The following is a 16,831-nucleotide window of genomic DNA, read 5'->3' on the forward strand; positions in this document are numbered from 1 at the left end:
GGTGCTGTCTTAGTTAGGGAGGTCTAGTATTGCTGGTAACTTGTCCTGGGGGTGATGGTGGCCTGAGGACAGGGCTTGGCTCTATAGCATGCATCCGACTGCTTTGGTGAGAGACTAGCATCCCAGGAAGCTCAGATATTTCTGGTGCCAATTAGAGCACAAGTGGGAAAAGTGCCTTGGAAAGCATCCTCAGGATGGCACTAGGGAGGGAGAGGATGGCAACAGAAAGGATGAGCCAGCTCAAAATGAGCCAGCTCTCACCTCTTGCCTCTCCTGGAGTCTGGAGAGCAAAAGGCCTCCGTGTAGCCCTGCAGTCCAAAGGCCCATGGAAGGGGAAGGAGGGACCACGTAGTAGCCCCATGAGCAAAAAGCCCCATGATCCTGATACCTGCAGTGGTTGCACACTCACGCTGAGCAGGCAGACTGGTCTGGCTCTGGCTGTCGGATCTACGTGCCAGTTGTTCTCAGCCTAGCTGGTGCCATCGGTCACGCAGAGGGTCTTGCTGCCCCTTCCTCAGCCTGGCACAGCACGGCCAGACCTCTGTCTTACCTGTGCCAGGTGTAGTTTGTGCTCAGCACGAAGGGAGGGTGGCAGGCATGTGATGGGAGGCACGTGCGTCCCAGCAGCCCTGCTGGGAGCTATAAATGGCATGTGTGCTCACTGGAGGAGCATGGCTGGCGGGGGGGACGGGGAGGTGGCGGCAAAGGGGGTGTTGCGTTTTGCAGTCACTCCTTTGGTCTGTAGGAGATTGGCCCTAGAGAGTGGGAGACAGCTGTGAAGGCTGGTGGCAAACGTGCGTGTCCCCTGAGTGGTGAGGCGGATACGGACAGGGCTTGTGCAAGCTGCAGAACCCTCCATAGGGATGTAAAATGGGTCTGTGGCAGGGCTGGTGCTGGCAAAGGTGAGGGCTTACCCAGGGTTGTAGTTCTTGTTTGTAGGATGGGGTGTAGGAGAGCCCTTTTCTTAGCTAAGGATGTGTCTGTCTGTGCTTACAGCTTCGAGCTCTGTGGTTCCTCATGACCCATTCTCCCTGCCTTGCTCCCGGGTTTTCTGCCTCCTGGGGAGGTCCTGGCTCACACCTGAGCAGAGGACATGGTCTGTGCTGCCTGTCAGGAACCCTTTTAGCTGTAGAGTGTGGTGGACATGGGCCCCTGTCTGCATGCTGGCTTCAGCCCAGCCATCTCCCCAGAGTCCAGTGTACAGGCAGCCTGTCATACCCACAGGTCTCAACTCTCTCTTCCTAGCTGTGACTCTCCCTGTCACAGAGACCCTTTCCCTTCTGAGCAGTGCTCAACGTGTGCTTAGGCAATGTGTATTTTGATTCTATCTGCCCAGTCCTGTACCGTGTGCCCCAGGCTGGTTCAGTGCAGCTGGTTCAGACCCTAGACAGACCCTGCTGTCACACACCAAGAGCGAGCAGCTCAGTTGTCCCCTGCAGGCTACGGGAACCGTGAAGCTTCCTTAAAACAGCGCCTGGTGGCATCGCCAAGAGCCAGGCAGGGTGCTGAGGTGTGGGGTACTGCTCGATCGCATGTGGAGAGGAGCAAGGCAGGGAGCCTCAGCCACGTGGTGTGTTCCCTGTGAGGCCAGGGCTGCCTAGAACCGGCAGTGGGAATGGGGAAGCTCGGTCTGGAAGTGCCTCAGCCCGGTCCGCTCGCTGCCGGCCGCCCCGTCCATGCCGGCGCTGTCCCTTTAAGACCCTTCTTGCGTGTTTCAATCTGGGGGTGACGCGAGCGCAGTCGGAACGTATGCAAATCAAACGCCAGCCGCCGGCCAATGGGCGCCGGCGCTCGGCGGTCGCCAGCCAATAGCGTGGTGCCTCCCGGCGGGGCGACGGCTCGCCCCATATAAGGAGCGCCTTTGCCAAAAAAGGCAATATTGTATCGCTTTATATGGGGGCGGCGCGGCGCGGCGGGGGCGGCGGCGGAGCGGGGCCGTGAGCGCGGAGCGGGCGGCGGGGCCATGGCGGGGCCGGCCTGACCCGGCCCGACCCGACCCGCGCTCGCCGCCGCGATGTTGCCGAGCCAGGCCGGAGCCGGGAACGGCGCCGCCGCCGCGCTGGCCCGCGGCTCGGGACTGGGCCGGGCGCCGGTGCCGCGTGGGGCGAACGGCGGCGGGGCGGCGGCGGGGCCGCCCGGGGGCCGCCTGGAGCGGGAGGCGCTGTACAGCGGCAGCGAGGGCGACTCGGAGTCGGCCGAGGAGGAGGAGCTGGGCGGCGAGCGGCGCGGCGTGAAGCGGGGCCTGGCCGAGGCGGCGGCGGCTGCGGGGCCCGCGGCGGGAGCGGCGGCGGCCGCCTACAGCGGCGGCGGCGGGGGCGGCGGGGCCGTGAGCGGAGCCAAGCCGGGGAAGAAGACGCGGGGCCGGGTGAAGATCAAGATGGAGTTCATCGACAACAAGCTGCGGCGCTACACCACCTTCAGCAAGAGGAAGACCGGCATCATGAAGAAGGTGCGGCCCCGGGGCTCCGGCCGGTGCGGGACGGGCGGGGGGCGGCCGGCACCCACCTGTCGGTTGCCGGCGCCCCGGCGGAAGCGCTGGCCCTGTGGGCGGTGCGCGCCCGGGTCGAGCGGGGAGCCGGCCGGCGGGGCCGTGCCCGGAAACAGCGGCGGCTTCCCGGCCCCGCGGAGGGGGGGCGGCCCGGACCGGGCTCCTTCCGGGGGGCATCGCGGGAGCCCGCGGCGGAGCCGGGTCCTGGCTCCCGCGGGGTCCGGACACGGAGCCGGGCAGCCGGCAGCGGGAGGGGTGCCTGGGGATTGCCCGGGTTGGTGCAGCCTCCGGCCGTCGGATCCCCGCTCTGTGAACCGTAGCTGGGTGCTGCACCGGTCCTGTGGCCCCTTCGGCTGTGCACGGGGCCAGAGCCGTGTGTCCATTGGTCCGGAGCGCGCTCCGTGGCTCCTGGTGGCTGGAGCTGTTGTGCGAAGGCATTAGAAACTTGAGGGATTTTGTTTGCAGTTGGTGCTGCTGGGTCCCCTTGGTGCTCACTGCATGTTCTGAATGACTGAGCAGTGCTGCATCCCAGCTGAGCTGGGCTTGATGTGCCCTGGGAAGGTGGGAATGGTTACAGGGTACCACTGAGTGCATCCTGGTAGCATAGCATCCAGAACAAGGCCATCCTGGCTATGGTAGCTTGTTGAGAGACCATGGAGTGTGCCATGATAGCATATGCCGAGTGTTCTTGCAAGCCTACCAGTCAGTGCCAGGGTGTTTGGCTGCAGTTGTGCTTATGACTGTGAAGATGAAGAGGGGACTCGGGATCCTGGCCTGAGTGGGGTGTTGGTGATGAAAAGAGGTAGCAGAGACACATGGGTTGAGCAGCATCCTCTCACACGGTTCAGCAGGAGGGTATCCAGACATGTATGGAGAAGTTGGTGGGATTTCCAGCCTGGAAACAGCCTAGTGTGCCCATGACCTCAAGCTGCTTCTTGAAGGGACCACTTTTCCCACGGGCTTTTGGCATTCACATCACCTAAGAGCATGCTGAAGGAGATGGGAACACAGTATGGGGCACTTGAACCTGCAGGGAACCAACCTGAGTTGGTTTTAGAGGCCACAGCCCCTCTGGAGTGACAGGGAGCTGGAGCTGAAATGGGTGGAAGGAGGGTCATGCTGGGAGCACAGGGATGTGCCAGGGACTCTTGTCCTCTGCTGTATGTGTCCGTGACTCTGTGTTCTTCCCTTGTGCTGCTGGCAGGCCTATGAGCTCTCCACGCTGACTGGCACCCAAGTCCTGCTGCTGGTGGCCAGCGAGACGGGCCATGTGTACACATTTGCCACGCGGAAGCTGCAGCCTATGATCACCAGTGAGACGGGGAAGGCATTGATCCAAACGTGCCTCAACTCCCCAGACTCACCCCCGCGCTCGGACCCAACCACTGACCAGCGCATGAGTGCCACGGGCTTCGAGGAGACGGACCTCACCTACCAGGTGTCCGAGTCGGACAGCAGTGGGGAGACCAAGGTAATGCTCAGCCACATGCCTGGGTACCCTGGGAGGCATGGGCTGGGCCAGGAGCACTGCCAGTCTCCTTGAATAGCAGCTTGGGAAGCTGAGGATGGGTCCCACTCTGCTGCGGTTCCAGTGGGTTCATGCCCACTGAGAGACCTCTGTGGGCTGACTCCTCTTGGCTGGTGATAGTGGTGATTTGCAGAGGGAGGGATGTGAGTGGCAGGTGTCCTGGCCCCTGTCTCTGCAGTGGGGCTCCCCACTGGCCCAGCCCACCCCCCGGCCAGCTCTTAGCACCGTTATCTCTCCCCGGGCGTCTCCATGCTCTTGCACTCATTGATAAAAATTTGATTCTGCCTCCATGGCCTTATAAGGCCTGGTTTCCCTCGCCAGAGTCCCTGGCAGGGCCCCTCACATTCCTTATAAGCTGCAGCTGTCTCTTGCTTTGGTGCTGTTTTGGAAGGGGGCAGGGAGGACATGGGGAATGGAAACATTTGGCTGGATGGGTTGTTTCTGCTCCCTGCCTCGTGTCCCTGCAGGCACTAGCCCTGGCCTGTCTTGCCTGTGGCCTCTCATTGAGGGTGCTGTGGAGGACTGACTGCTTATAGGTGCACAGTTGGGCAATGAACCTTTCCTGCTGGGAGGACTGTCTGGTCACTGCATCCCTGGTGCTGGTCCTAAGGGTTGTTGCAGAGGAACTGGCTCCCTTATAGAATCCCAGACTGGTTTGGGTTGGAAGGGACCATAAAGCTCATCCAGTTCTAACCCCTTGCCACAGGAAGGGACACCTCCCACTGGACCAGGTTGCTCCAAGCTCCGTCCAACCTGGCCTTGAACACTGCCAAGGATGGGGCAGCCACAGCTTCTCTGGACAACCAGTGCCAGTGCCTCATCGCTCTCATAGTAAAGAATTTATTCCTGATGTCTCATCTGTTCAGTAACTTCAGTTTACATCACTTATAAAATGACATTTTTCCACATCCCTGCTGCTGCTTTGCAGGCTGGTGCTGGGATCTACAGGAGCATGGAGATGGGGAGGCAGGGGAGTTTGTGGAACAAGGCTGGGATGACATGCTGAACTGGGGGTTGTGTCGCAGCTTCCTGTGCCTGTGAGGGGTTCCACTGGGCACTGTGAGTTGCTGCAGCTCTGCTGTAGCTGTGTCTGTGGTGTGGGACCCGAGTTTGCTGCAAAAGCATCCTTCCAGGTGATCCATGACCTTGCTCTAGGAGACCTCTGGCCAACTGTACACAAACTACAGCAGCATCCTAATCTAGCTACTGTACACAAACCACAGTAGCCACTAAGCATTAAGCAGACAGAACCTGGAGAATGGTGTTTGAAGTCTGTGTGCTGTAATCCCAAAGGTAGCAAGTGTAGCAACGTGCCTGGTGTGTTGTTTGAGGCTGCAGGGGTGTTCAGCTGTGTGTTTGCATCCTGTGGCAGTGCAACCAGCTCTGGTTATAGTGCTGCCAGGTACTTGGCAGCCACAGTTCCTCCATGCCTCATGTGTGTGTAGTTCTGCATCAAGCAAAAACTTAATCACTGCTGAGCCCTGAGAAATACCACCAGTCCCAGAGATCCCTGCAGGCAGAGCAGCTGCAATGGGCCAAGGTGTTACTGGCTGGAGAGCTCTGCGCTGGAGCCCAAGAGAGTCCCTGGGAAGGCTTCCCATTCATGGGAGCCCAGCAACAGTTCTGGCTGTCCCAGTCTGGCATGACTTTCCTGGGTACTCTGATTCCTAGTATGAGTTGTGCCAGCCCTTTCCAGTAGGCAGAGGAGTCCATTGTCACCAGCAGTTTCTACCTTCTGCAGATGATGTTTGTAAGGACTTGTCTCTTGTGCTTCTGAATGGAAAGCACATCCTCTGGGCATTTTGTAATGAGGCAAATTGTCTATGCCTGGAGTAACTGGAGGTGCAGGAAGTGCCGTGCATGGCAGGTGACCTGTTCCTGGCATGGGGCTTGTCTGCATTGTGTCCTTTAAGATTGTCCCTGAACATACTGCTAGGTGGCCCTCAAAGAAGTGTGATCTTGGGGTGCAGTTACTCTGCAGAAGACATCTTGACGCAACTTCTCTGCCCACTTTCTGATGCAACTCTGCAAGCTCCATCTCAGTATTCAAGAGTGGTAATGCTTAGAGTGGGGTGCCTTCTGGCCATGGCCAGCCTTTAGTGAGGGGCTGGAGGAGCCCTGTGGCCCTGTCTCCTGCTTGACATTCTGGCTAAATCTATCTCTGGCCTGCTGAGGGTTCTTGTCATAGCAAACCCTGAGGCTGGGACAGTCCCATCTTTACCTCCCCCAGTCCTGCTGTGCCTCATGCACAGCTGGAAGCCTGGGTTTGTGCTGTGATGGAGATCAGCCCAATTCAGATAGATGGAGAAGCTCCCTGAGGATGAAGAGAGCCTGTGGGTGGGCCGTGCTAGGTGGCTGGCGTCCTTGCTGAGGGATGGGTGAGGGGTACACAAGGCTGGGTTACAGGTATGTCAGTGGAGGAGGTGGCAGGAGATCAAGTGCCTGGACTGTGAGGTCCAGCCACATAGGATGCTCCGAGAGGACTGGGCAGTTGCTCCCTGGCCTTCCTGTGAACTTCTGGACCTCTGTAGGGACAAAACCTGCTTGTGTTCAGCTGCTGCAGCAGAGGCTGGGAGCAATGCAGCCAGGCTGTTACTTGCAGTCAGCAGCCCACTGCTCGTCATTAGAGCTACAACCAGCAGCAGCTATGAGATCCCCCTGCTATGCCAAATCCAAACTCCCTGCCATGGAGCTGAGCTTGGACTGCTTCTGGGAGTGGGGTGTGCTGTACTTCTAAAACAGTGTCTGTATCTTCACAACGATGCTGTTGTGCATTGATCTGCCTGATCTCTTGTGCTTCCCAAAAGGCCCTCATGTAATCTCTTGAGTATAGTTATGTGGGAGAGGGGATTCTGGAGGGAGCTCAAAGGCTCTAAATCGGGGTAGGAGGATGTGAGTAGCCCTGATACGGTCATCTCTCTTTGAGGTGGGTTTAGGAAAGGTTTTTCTGCCCCATCTGGAATGTAGATCGGGTGTTGGAGACCAGATTGGGGCTTCCCATGTACTTCCCAGGCCAGTTGCCTTCCAACATCTGCACAATAATACTGGCTTCAGGGTCTGGGCCATGCTGAACAGCAGTGTCTCAGGCAGTCCCCGGAAGCTGTGGAGAGGGATTGTCTCTGTCCTCAGGATCTTTCTAAGGTCCAGGTGGGCATCAGTTGGCCTGGGGCATGTCCTGTGGTCCAGTTGTGCTGTATAGCATTTATCAAGCATTCACAGTGGTGTGGGTCTGTGCAGGCATCTCCTGATGTATCACCTTTGCTGCACGTTGATTTCCCCACGTCCTACTCTGCAAACTGAAGGTTTGAGTGAGCTGTGGTGGGGATTGGATGTGCAGCTGGATTGGGAAGGAAAAGGCCTTCAGGGCTACTGTGGTGCAGCAGGGTTTGTCCATGGGCCTTTGGTTAATCTCTGCTGAAGGTGACCCATGACTTGGCTCCTATTGAAGGTTGGCCTTGTGCATGTATTCTAGGTTTTACAGGTGCTGGGGGGAGCCAAGGTACCCAGGGCCTTTGAGGCATCACTGACAGCCATGGGGATAAGGCAGCAGATGTCCAATCCCAAGGTCTCTCTCAACTCTCTTTCTGTACTAGGAGCTATTGCTGCAGCCTAAGAGAAGCACAACAAAGATGGGAGGAATCTGAATCTCGCCTGTGGCAGAGATGGGGTGTGCATGGTTCAAGCCTGCTGGCACAGCATCCCTCCCAAGCATCTTTGCTGCTCTGATCATGCTGAGGTTTGCCCTTGTACTTTTAGGGAGTCCTGGGAATCCCCCCGAGTAAGGTGCTGTGAATCTTTTGGGATGCCTCCTCCAGCCCTGAGAGTGTGGAGTGCTGGGGGATGTTGAGAGCTCTGGCTGCCTGGTGGCTGTATCTCGGGTGTACAGCTTCAGGGCTATGTCTTTGGGATAAGAGAGCCTGGCTTTTCCAGCTGGGAACAAGACCCACCCTGCTCTGCTATGGCTTCCATGGCTTAGTGGGCTGGGGGGAACTCTGCCCTGTCACCCACGTGGGGAGAGCACCCATAGCCTCCATGTCCCATGTGGGATGGCAGGAGTTTGTGGTTGAGCTAATGGAAAGTGCCCGTGCTAGGCTCTACTCTGTTATCATGTGCCTCTTCTAATTTGGACTTCAGGGACTGTGGTGCCAAGACTGAGGGGTGTTACTCTCCTCCCTCCGGGCCCTGGGGCACGGCTGAGTGCCTGGGATTGGCTCCTCCTGTCCAAAATGGGCTGCCTTCCCTTTTTTAGCTGTTGGTTGAGCTGTGAATTCCTCGTTCCTGGCAGCTTGACAAGCTGGGACCAAGGCTTAGCACGTGGGAGAGCTGGGCCCACCAGCCTGGAGCGGGAGGGATGGGAGTGGGGCAGCCTTAACTCTTCCCGGGTGTGCCAGGGCATGGGGACTGCAGGTCCCTTTGGCCTGTGCTGTGGTCTCCTGCAGAGCGGTGTATGTACAGTCTGCTCTTGGCCAGGTGAACAGGAGAGGAGCTATGGAGACAGTAGGCATCTAAAAGGGGATTTGGGAGGTGTGTTAGGTGAAGTGTGACTGCCAGGGCAGCAGGGATCATGCTGGGCTTGGTTCCTGCAGACCCAAGCCACTTGCTTTGTAGCTGCGGGAGCTGAGGTGTTCCATGCCCTGCAGCCTGGCATACACTTTCCTCCTGAGTTCTCAGACCCAGGAGGCTGGCCTCAGGCTAGTGTTGGCCTGGGGCAGGGCCTTTTCCATCCTGCTGCTCAGCTTCCCTGCCACTGATGTCCTCAGGCATAGAGCTCTGCTCCTTGCAGGACCATGGCGTGTGCTGGCAGTAGCTAACATGCTGAGTCGCTTGGAAGCATTTGCCTTCTGCCTGTCTCCTGCTAGTGGGATGGCAAATGGGTGCTTCCCTTGGCCAGGTTCTTCCCTTTGCTCCAGGAGATTTGTAGAGGCATTCCCCAGGGCCTGCCAAAGCAGCTGTCAGGACTGGGTTTGGGCATCCCTGGTGTCCAGGGTTTGGCTTACCTCTCGCTTGATGTTTTTGGTGTACAGCTACTTTAAGAGCCAGTTCTCAGCTTGTCTTTGGCCATGTGTTTCCTGCCATAAGGGAAGTGGTGTGTGTTCCTGACAGGAGACTGTGTGTTTGCCTTTATGTCTGTCCCTGCAAGCACTGCTTTTGCCTCTTGTGTGGCAGAAAGAGGTTTTCTCCTCTTAGAGGCTTTGGGGAGTCCTGGGGAGGGGAAGGGTTGCTTTGTCCCCTTTTGTCTCACAGACAAATCTCCCAGAGGACCTGTGTGGCCCTGGGCTTATATCCAAGGTATATGCTGAGCTTTCTCCAGCTTTTCTCATGCTGTGTTAGTGGGCACAGTCTTCTCATGTTTGTACAAGCAACTTCTCTCTGCTTCACTGTCTGTGCTCATGTGCTGGCAGCAAGCTACGGGGATATGGTTTAGCACCAGCATGCAACCAATGGAGCCTGGTTTGATCTGATGGGCAGATAAGGGTTGATCAGATCCAAGGGCTGGTCTGAGTTGTCACAATCTCTCCTTCCCCAGGACGCACTGAAACCAGCGTTCACTGTCACCAACCTGCCGGGGACAACGTCCACCATCCAGACAGCCCCCACCACCTCAACCTCTATGCAGGTCAGCAGTGGCCCATCATTCCCCATCACTAATTACCTGGCGCCAGTGTCTGCCAGCATCAGCCCCAATGCAGTCACCAGTGCCAACGGGACAGTGCTGAAGACTACTGGAGCCAGTGCAGTGACATCTGGGGGCCTCATGCCGATACCCGCCAGCTTCACCCTCATGTCAGGTCAGTGCTTTTAGGGACTAAGGACTGCAACATTCAACAGAAGTGCATTGCTGCCCTCTCCAGAGGAGGGAAGACTAGTGGCAGGAGGAAGCAGAGTGGTTGCTGCTGTAGGGTGGACTTGGCTGAGATATCTTGCTTGATCCCAGCCAGGCCAGTGGCTGGAGAAGTGTCATGTAGTGGCTGTTTCCTTAGAGAGCTGCTAGCTGGCCCTGCTGCTGGGAAGGGCACGGTGGCAGGGAGCTGAGCTGGGACCCCAGGGCAGCACCAAGAAGCCTGGAGGGAGTGAAAAGAGCTGGTGGTGACAAAGCCTTTCTTTATCCCTCCTTTTGGCAGGTGCTTCCCTTTCTCCGGGGACCCCTACCATTCCTCTCACTCAGTTACAGCCGCACTCCCTGGCTCTTTCCAGCCAGCAGGGCCAGGTGGTCACGGGTACGGCTGGACCGCTGCAGCAGGCACAACAGACAGTCTTCCGCTTCCCTGCCAGAGCTGGAGGGCAGATCGTGTCGCTGACAGGTCAGCACTCGCTTCTCCTCCGCTTGCTTGACTTGGGGGGATGGAGGCATCTGTGGGGTCCTGGTTCTGGCCAGAGAACTGACCCCCAACTGAGGTGGGAGAACAGGAGGCAGAGCACAGGGCACCCTGGCTGTAGCTGCAGGGAGAGATGGGAAGGCAGGGTAGAGAGTGCTTGGCATAGGCAGGAGCAGCATCTGGGGGGATACAGACCCAGGGGAGCAGTGGGTTGTCAGTCCCCTGCCTGAGGGTTTGCATTCGGACTAGTAAATGCAGAGGAGAGGTCCCTGGTACAGATGTGCTGAGGCTCAACTGTACTGCTAGGAGGACTGATGGAAGGAGCTTGCAGGGTCTTAGATGCCCCATGGATGTTTTTTGAGTGCTGGCATTTGGCTCTGAGCAGCTGCTTTTGTATTTGGATCAGTAGTCAGTCACTGAGCCAAAGTGCAGAGGACAGATTCTGAGAGACCTGGAGCAGAGGAGGGAGCAGTGCTGGTGCTGCCTTGTGTGCGTTGTCCTTGGTAGGAATTTATAGTGCCGAGTCAAGGCTCCCAGGTGTTGCATTGGAGCTGCATGTGCTTAGGCTGGAGGTTCAGAGCCGGGCTAAGCTCCCCTTTGTGGAAACAGCCATCATCTGAGGACTGGTACTGAGACCATGTTTCTTGGGTGCTGCCTGTTTGTGCCCAAGTCAATGAGTCTTACAGCTTGCATGCTTTCTTGGAGCCTTATGGCTCCTGTGAGCCCTGGCAGACAGCATGATCCTATGCAAAGGGACTGGATTTCCCTTGTGATCTACAGGAGTTAGGAGAATAATGGATATGCATCTCTGTGGTGTGGTGCATGGTGAAATTCACCATCTGAGTGAGGTGACTGGTGACTCCTGCTCTCTGGCATCCCTTGGTCTTCCCTCTGGTGACAGGACCTGAGCGTGAAAGGAGCTTTCTGTGCCAAGCTCTGTCTCTGTGGGCTGGACTAGAGGCTGTGTGGCCATGCCCCATGTACAAAATGTACATCTATGATGTACGCCTTGTGGGCCAGTGGTCTCTAATCCCGGTGTAGGGCACTATGATATCTTTAGGATCACCAGATGGGTGAGATAGCTGTTTCTGGAGTGCCCTGTGGAGGATGGATCTGAGCTCCAGAGTGTGAAGGCAGTGAGCTCCAGCTGGCCTGGGCATTTGGGCTCTAGCAGTTCTATTTGGTGCAGTGAGGTGATCCTTGCATGTGCAGTGCTGGGGGCATGTGCTGGGCCCTTTCCTCCCAGCACCTTCTGTGCTGTGTCTTCTTGGTGGAGCCAGGGATAGCGAAGGGGACCCCAGACACACCTGAACCATGTTTAGGAGCTGGACATAAGCTTCTGTAGCCTTTTCTCTCTAGAGCCTAGAAGCTCAGCTAACCCTTCTTGGCCCCTGTGTGTTAGGAAAGAGCAGCTTTTGGCCTGCTGTTTGGGGCAGGGCCTGGTTTGTGCCACGTGCTGCTTTTGGCCAGCCTTGCACAGCACAGTGCAGAGCCATGCTGCGGAGCAGTCTGCGGCTAAAGAAAGACTGAGGGGGCTTTTTCACGTGGTCCAGAGTGCCTTTATCGCTGCTGAGCATGGGCTCACGGGCTCCTCTCTCTCCCAAGGTGGTACCATGGCTCAGCAGGTCCCAGTCCAGGCGATCCAGGTGCACCAGGCACCGCAGCAAACGTCTCCCTCTAGTGACAGCAGCACTGACCTTACCCAGACCTCTTCCAGCGGAACAGGTAATTGGGACATGATGGTAAACCATGTTCTGTCTTCCTAATCACTGCTGCTAACAACCCACACCAGCAGGCCTCATGCCTGCTCCCTGCCCAGGAGCCTTCTTCAGACCAGCTCTACCACAGCCTTTCTGACAGTTTCCCAAGTGTATTTTGTCTTGTTGGCAGCCCCTGTGTTATGCTATATCTAGGTAGATGTTGCTGTGCATAGGGCACCTTACAATGGATTTCAGAGCCTTTCCAGCCACATCATCTGCTCTTAACTTGCAGCATGGAGCTAGGAACAGGTTGCCCAGTTCTCACATGGTTTCTCAGTGAGCCAGCTTGCCCTTAGCACAAAGCACTGGCTCACTTGAGATTTTTACAGCATGTGCAGAGGACACCTCTCTTGTTGCAAAATCTTAATTTGGGTGCCTGGATGAAGGCTGAATCCAGTTAAACACTTATTAAAGCTTGTAACTCAAGTTGAATTTCATCCTTGGATATTTGGCTACCGTGCCTTTGTGCCCCCTCATCCTTATGAAAGAGTAACTTGGGATAACAGGATGGGCATCTCCATGTCTCTGCTGCTCAGCATGCCAAGGGCATGTGGTGGAGGGAGGGATGCTGGGCAGGTGTGTGAGTGCAGCAGACTCCTTTGTGTGACTCCCTGTCATCTGTCCTGGTACCAGTGACCCTCCCAGCAACCATCATGACGTCGTCTGTGCCAACCACAGTGGGTGGCCACATGATGTACCCCAGCCCACACGCGGTGATGTACGCGCCCACATCTGGCCTTGCGGACGGCGGGCTTGCAGTCCTCAACGCGTTCTCACAGGCACCCTCAGCGATGCAGGTGTCCCATGGCCAGGTCCAGGATCAGGGTAAGGCAGCTCTCTGGGTCAGTGTTCCCCTAAGTGCTCTAACACCCTTGGTTTTCTCTCATTATGGTGTATATTGATGTTAAAAAAAGCTGCTTCTGAGCAGCCCTAGTGGCTGTAGAAAGGCCTGGCAGGGGTGATGCTTCATGTGTGTTTTTAGATCCTTCTGTTCTCCTGTGCAAAAGATTGCGGGGGAAAAAGGGTGAGGGTTGCTTGGATGGGTGGCATATGGGGCAGGCCAATGGAGGTGTTAGGAGAGACTGGCGGCAATGTGTAGTTGCATGAGGGGGAAAAGCAGCATGGAAAACCATGCAGGCAAGACCTGGATTGAGGGGTAATTTCTGCTTCTCCCACCATTTTGAAAACTAGCACATGTGGCTCTTTTATGAGATGCTGCCATGCATGCAGACAGGCTCCTTCATCCCTGTGAAGCTTCATGGAGCTCAGAGGAAGGACCCATGGGGGAGCAGTGTTTAAGGGATGGTGTCATTTGTGCTCTCTCTGTGGCAGGTGGCGTCCCCCAAGTGTTCCTGACAGCCCCATCAGGCACCGTTCAGATCCCAGTCTCAGCTGTCCAGCTTCACCAGGTAGGAGCAGAGTGGTACTCACAGGTGTTAAGGGGATATCCTTGCTCTGTCCCTGCCTGCACGTCCTTTGTGGGTCTGTCAGTGCCACCTACCTGTGGGTGAGGAAGTCTTTCTCTCCTTGGCCAGGAGCCCAAAAAGGACAGTGCCCCCCTGGCTGCTGGCACACGCGGTCTCAGGGCAAGCTGTCCCCCAGTGCTTCCTCCTCCCTTTTCTCTCCAGATGGCGGTCATTGGGCAGCAGAGCAGCAGTGGCAGCAGCCTGACGGAGCTGCAGGTAGTAAACTTGGACACCTCACATGGCGCCAAGAGTGAGTGACTGAGAGGCCTCTGCTGCCGGCCTTGTGCTGTCCCCTGGCTTGTGATGCCAGTGCTGGGGCTGGTGGCAATTCCTTCTCGTACAGACTGCACCAGTTATTTATTGTTGCCTTTTCACGTTTCCTTCATCCACACGTGCACACACACACAAACACACACACATGCACCCACACACACACACATAGGGCACGCGCGTGGGGCTGCAGGACCCACCTGGGGTGGAGCTATGCTGGGGCCATGCAGGGCTTGGGGGCATTAGGATGCTGCAATAGCTGTGCTTGTCTCACGCCAGCCAAAGAAACTTGTCTCTTGAGGGGAGGATTGCTCTGTGCTGCAAATAAATACTGCGGGGCATTCCCAGCTGGAGGCTTTGGCTCCTTCTGGGCATTCCTAAGACACCTTGCCCGTGAGCATTTGCTCTGCATGGGGCTCAGATCAAACCCAGAGCTGTCCTGCAGGTGTAGTTTGGAGCAGAGTGGGCCAAGGCTGTGCTGCTGGCCTCAGCAATGTGCCTTTGTGGGGGTGATGGGTCCTGGCTGCAGCAGCTTGCCCTGGGCTCTGGCCTATGGCAGGGGGATTGGAACTAGATGATCTTAAGGTCCTTTCCAACCCTAACTGTTCTATGATTCTATGATAAGGGAGAGTGGCCAGCTTGCATGTGCATCTCTGGTTGGGCCTGCAGCACATGGCCCCATCCTCCTCGTATGCACTACGGTGAGCCCTCTGCCCTCAGTGCCTCCTTGCTGGGCTGCCTGGCAGACTTGCAGCCTGACTGGCTCTGCCTGGTGGCTGCCCTTGCACAGCTGAGGTGGTCAGTGGACACCCAGGGGCACCGTGATGCCCGAGAGAGCTCCTGGGGGGCTCTGCGGCCAGCCCAGTCCCACACTCTCCTCTCAGCCCTCACACTGCTTGCGGACTCCGTACACCCAGGGAAATGTGGTCAGGTCCTTCCCACATCCTCCTGGAGCTCCAGCCAGCGCTTTCTAAACTCATCTGATGCAAGGTGGAGAAACAACTCAAGTGTCAAAGGGAAGAGCCCATGGGGCACTGAGCTGCTGGGCACGTGGCAGGCTCTTCCTCTCAACACCAGGGTGGCCTGCAGGCCATTCTGCGCTGCGAAGGGGCAGCTGCCATGGCTGTGTGGGCTCAGCAAGGCTGGGGGAGAAGGGCTGGAGCATGCATGGTCCTGCATGGGAGTTGCTGTGAATGGCTCTGCTACCTAGCCCTGTCCCTGGAGGGAAGTGAGCAAGTGAGAGAAGCTGCTGAACCCTTAAGGGAAGAAGCAGCTACTGTAACTTTTTTTTTGTTTTTTTTTAAGTTAAAGACAAAAGAAGCCTTGGAGAAAAAAAAAAAGAAAAAAAAAAAGAAAATTACTTTATTTTTCTAAGTGTTAAACTCAGTATTTATGTAATTCTTTGAGGAATAAAAGTTTGGCTCCTGTACAGTTTTCATGGGGTTTGTACCAGGGGGATGGGAGAGGGGTGGGGGGCATGGAGGCAGGAAAGGGGCCTTGCTTTTGAGTTTGTATTGTAACCTTGGACATGTTCCCTCAGCATTAGCGTTTAAGCTGCGCTCTTCACCCACCAGCATGTGCCAGGGATCAAGCTTCACCCAGTGGGATGCTTGTTTCCCACTTTAGCTGTACTGAGGACTCCATACCCATCATTTTGGGCTGAACGGGCAGAAGGCAAGTTGAAGTGGCTAGCCTCCAAGTGGGAAACCCATCCCTTGGGAGCAAGGGGCTTGCAGTGTGCCCAACAGCTGGAGATGGGCTGGGTTTTCTTATGACTGTCCTGTTCACCTCTAGTCCTGGGACCTGCAGCTGCTCTGACACTGCTCTTAGTGTGGAGCAGTGCTTCCTGTGACTGCCTAAGGGATGTGGGCATCCCCCCTCCTCCCTAGGAGGTGAGTGGCCAGCAGTGGCTGATCACTGCTCGCCCTGCTCACTATGCAGGTAGAAACTCCTAGCTGACGATCTGGGCTGCAGTTCCTCCTATATATCTGTTCCTTAGTGCACAGATGTAGACAGGTCCCACCTAAGCGCTCTCTGCAAAGAGCCCTTGGTCTGTTATGCAGCCTGGAAAGGGCTTGTGGGGAGTGGAGTGGCCCCTCTAGTGAGAGTTACATTTTGTGCTGCCTCCCCCTGTATCCTTGCTCTAAGAGTGATGTATACCCTGCAGCTTGGAGCATGTGGGAATGCTGTGCCATACCCCATTGCTAGGTCTATGAAAGCTGCTCATTGATGCTTCCAAAACAAGGCTGGGTAGCTAGGTAGCAACCAGGGAGGAGGATGGGGTTGGGGTTCACATTACCCTTTGCCCCAGCACATTGCTGTGGCCTGGCTTCACTCCGCTTTGCTTGTGCTAGTGCTGCAGAGCAGAGCGGTTGGGCTGGGATGGCAGGAGTGCCCCTGCTGCTCCAGGGTGTTTGGCTGCATCCCCTCCCTGGTTCCCCAAAGGCAACTGCTGGTTAAACGCTAATGGTGTATTTTATTTAAGTACCGACTTGTAAGAACACTTGTGTATCAGGGATGAAACGGCATTTATTGTGTGGTGACATTTTAGTTCATTTTACTGGTTTGAGGGTTGTGTGTGTGTGCGTGTGTGTGTGTGCGCGTGTGTACGCATAAGTGTGTGTGGGATTTTTTTTTCCCCTCCAGTTTCCAGGGTTGTGTTTCTGGAAGGATGTGGAAGTAATCACAGTACTATGTACAGAGCTTTCTTTTGTATTAAAAACAAAAAAATACTCTTTCAATAAATGTTATCATTTTGTGCACAGATTTGGGATCTTGGCCGTGCTTTTGAGGGAGGACAACACACACCTAAGGGCCAGTGAATGGGAATCAGAGGCAGATTCCTGCACCTGCTTGTGGACTGTGGAGGGTGGGAGGCTTTCTGGGCATGGTGTGATAAAGAGGGGTTCTTTGCAATAGTCTCTATCCCCAGTACCTCCTGCACAGGTGAGACCTGACCAGTTGAACATCAAATCTGGGAGTCCCAGAGCCAGTGGTGGGCA

The 16,831-nt window shown here is 56.3% G+C and overlaps 1 protein-coding gene across 2 annotated transcripts; it reads left to right on the plus strand.

The window, feature by feature from the left end:
* The first annotated feature begins 2,014 nt into the window (after window positions 1-2,014).
* SRF (serum response factor) lies at window positions 2,015-16,595 on the plus strand. 2 transcript variants are annotated; one of them, XM_034060917.1, is made up of 8 exons: window positions 2,015-2,449; window positions 3,693-3,959; window positions 9,544-9,805; window positions 10,139-10,318; window positions 11,939-12,058; window positions 12,727-12,918; window positions 13,426-13,502; window positions 13,722-16,595. In XM_034060917.1, the coding sequence occupies exons 1-8, from the start codon at window positions 2,015-2,017 to the stop codon at window positions 13,815-13,817; spliced, it is 1,629 nt and encodes a 542-aa protein (XP_033916808.1). In that variant the 3' UTR covers window positions 13,818-16,595. The 2 variants fall into 2 exon arrangements, with proteins under 2 accessions (XP_033916808.1, XP_033916809.1); XM_034060918.1 differs by lacking the exon at window positions 10,139-10,318.
* The last annotated feature ends 236 nt before the right edge of the window (window positions 16,596-16,831 follow it).

This window comes from Melopsittacus undulatus, chromosome 3, assembly GCF_012275295.1.
Source record: "Melopsittacus undulatus isolate bMelUnd1 chromosome 3, bMelUnd1.mat.Z, whole genome shotgun sequence".
In the NCBI taxonomy this organism is placed as follows: Eukaryota; Metazoa; Chordata; class Aves; order Psittaciformes; family Psittaculidae; genus Melopsittacus; species Melopsittacus undulatus.

What these genes read in the sequence shown, in the direction of transcription:
- SRF (XM_034060917.1), top strand. Translation starts at nt 2,015, where the DNA reads ATGTTGCCGAGCCAGGCCGGAGCCGGGAACGGCGCCGCCGCCGCGCTG. An exon ending in AGACCGGCATCATGAAGAAG is followed by an intron (nt 2,450 to 3,692) that starts GTGCGGCCCCGG and finishes TGCTGCTGGCAG; the next exon opens with GCCTATGAGCTCTCCACGCT. An exon ending in CAGCTGTCCAGCTTCACCAG is followed by an intron (nt 13,503 to 13,721) that starts GTAGGAGCAGAG and finishes TTTTCTCTCCAG; the next exon opens with ATGGCGGTCATTGGGCAGCA.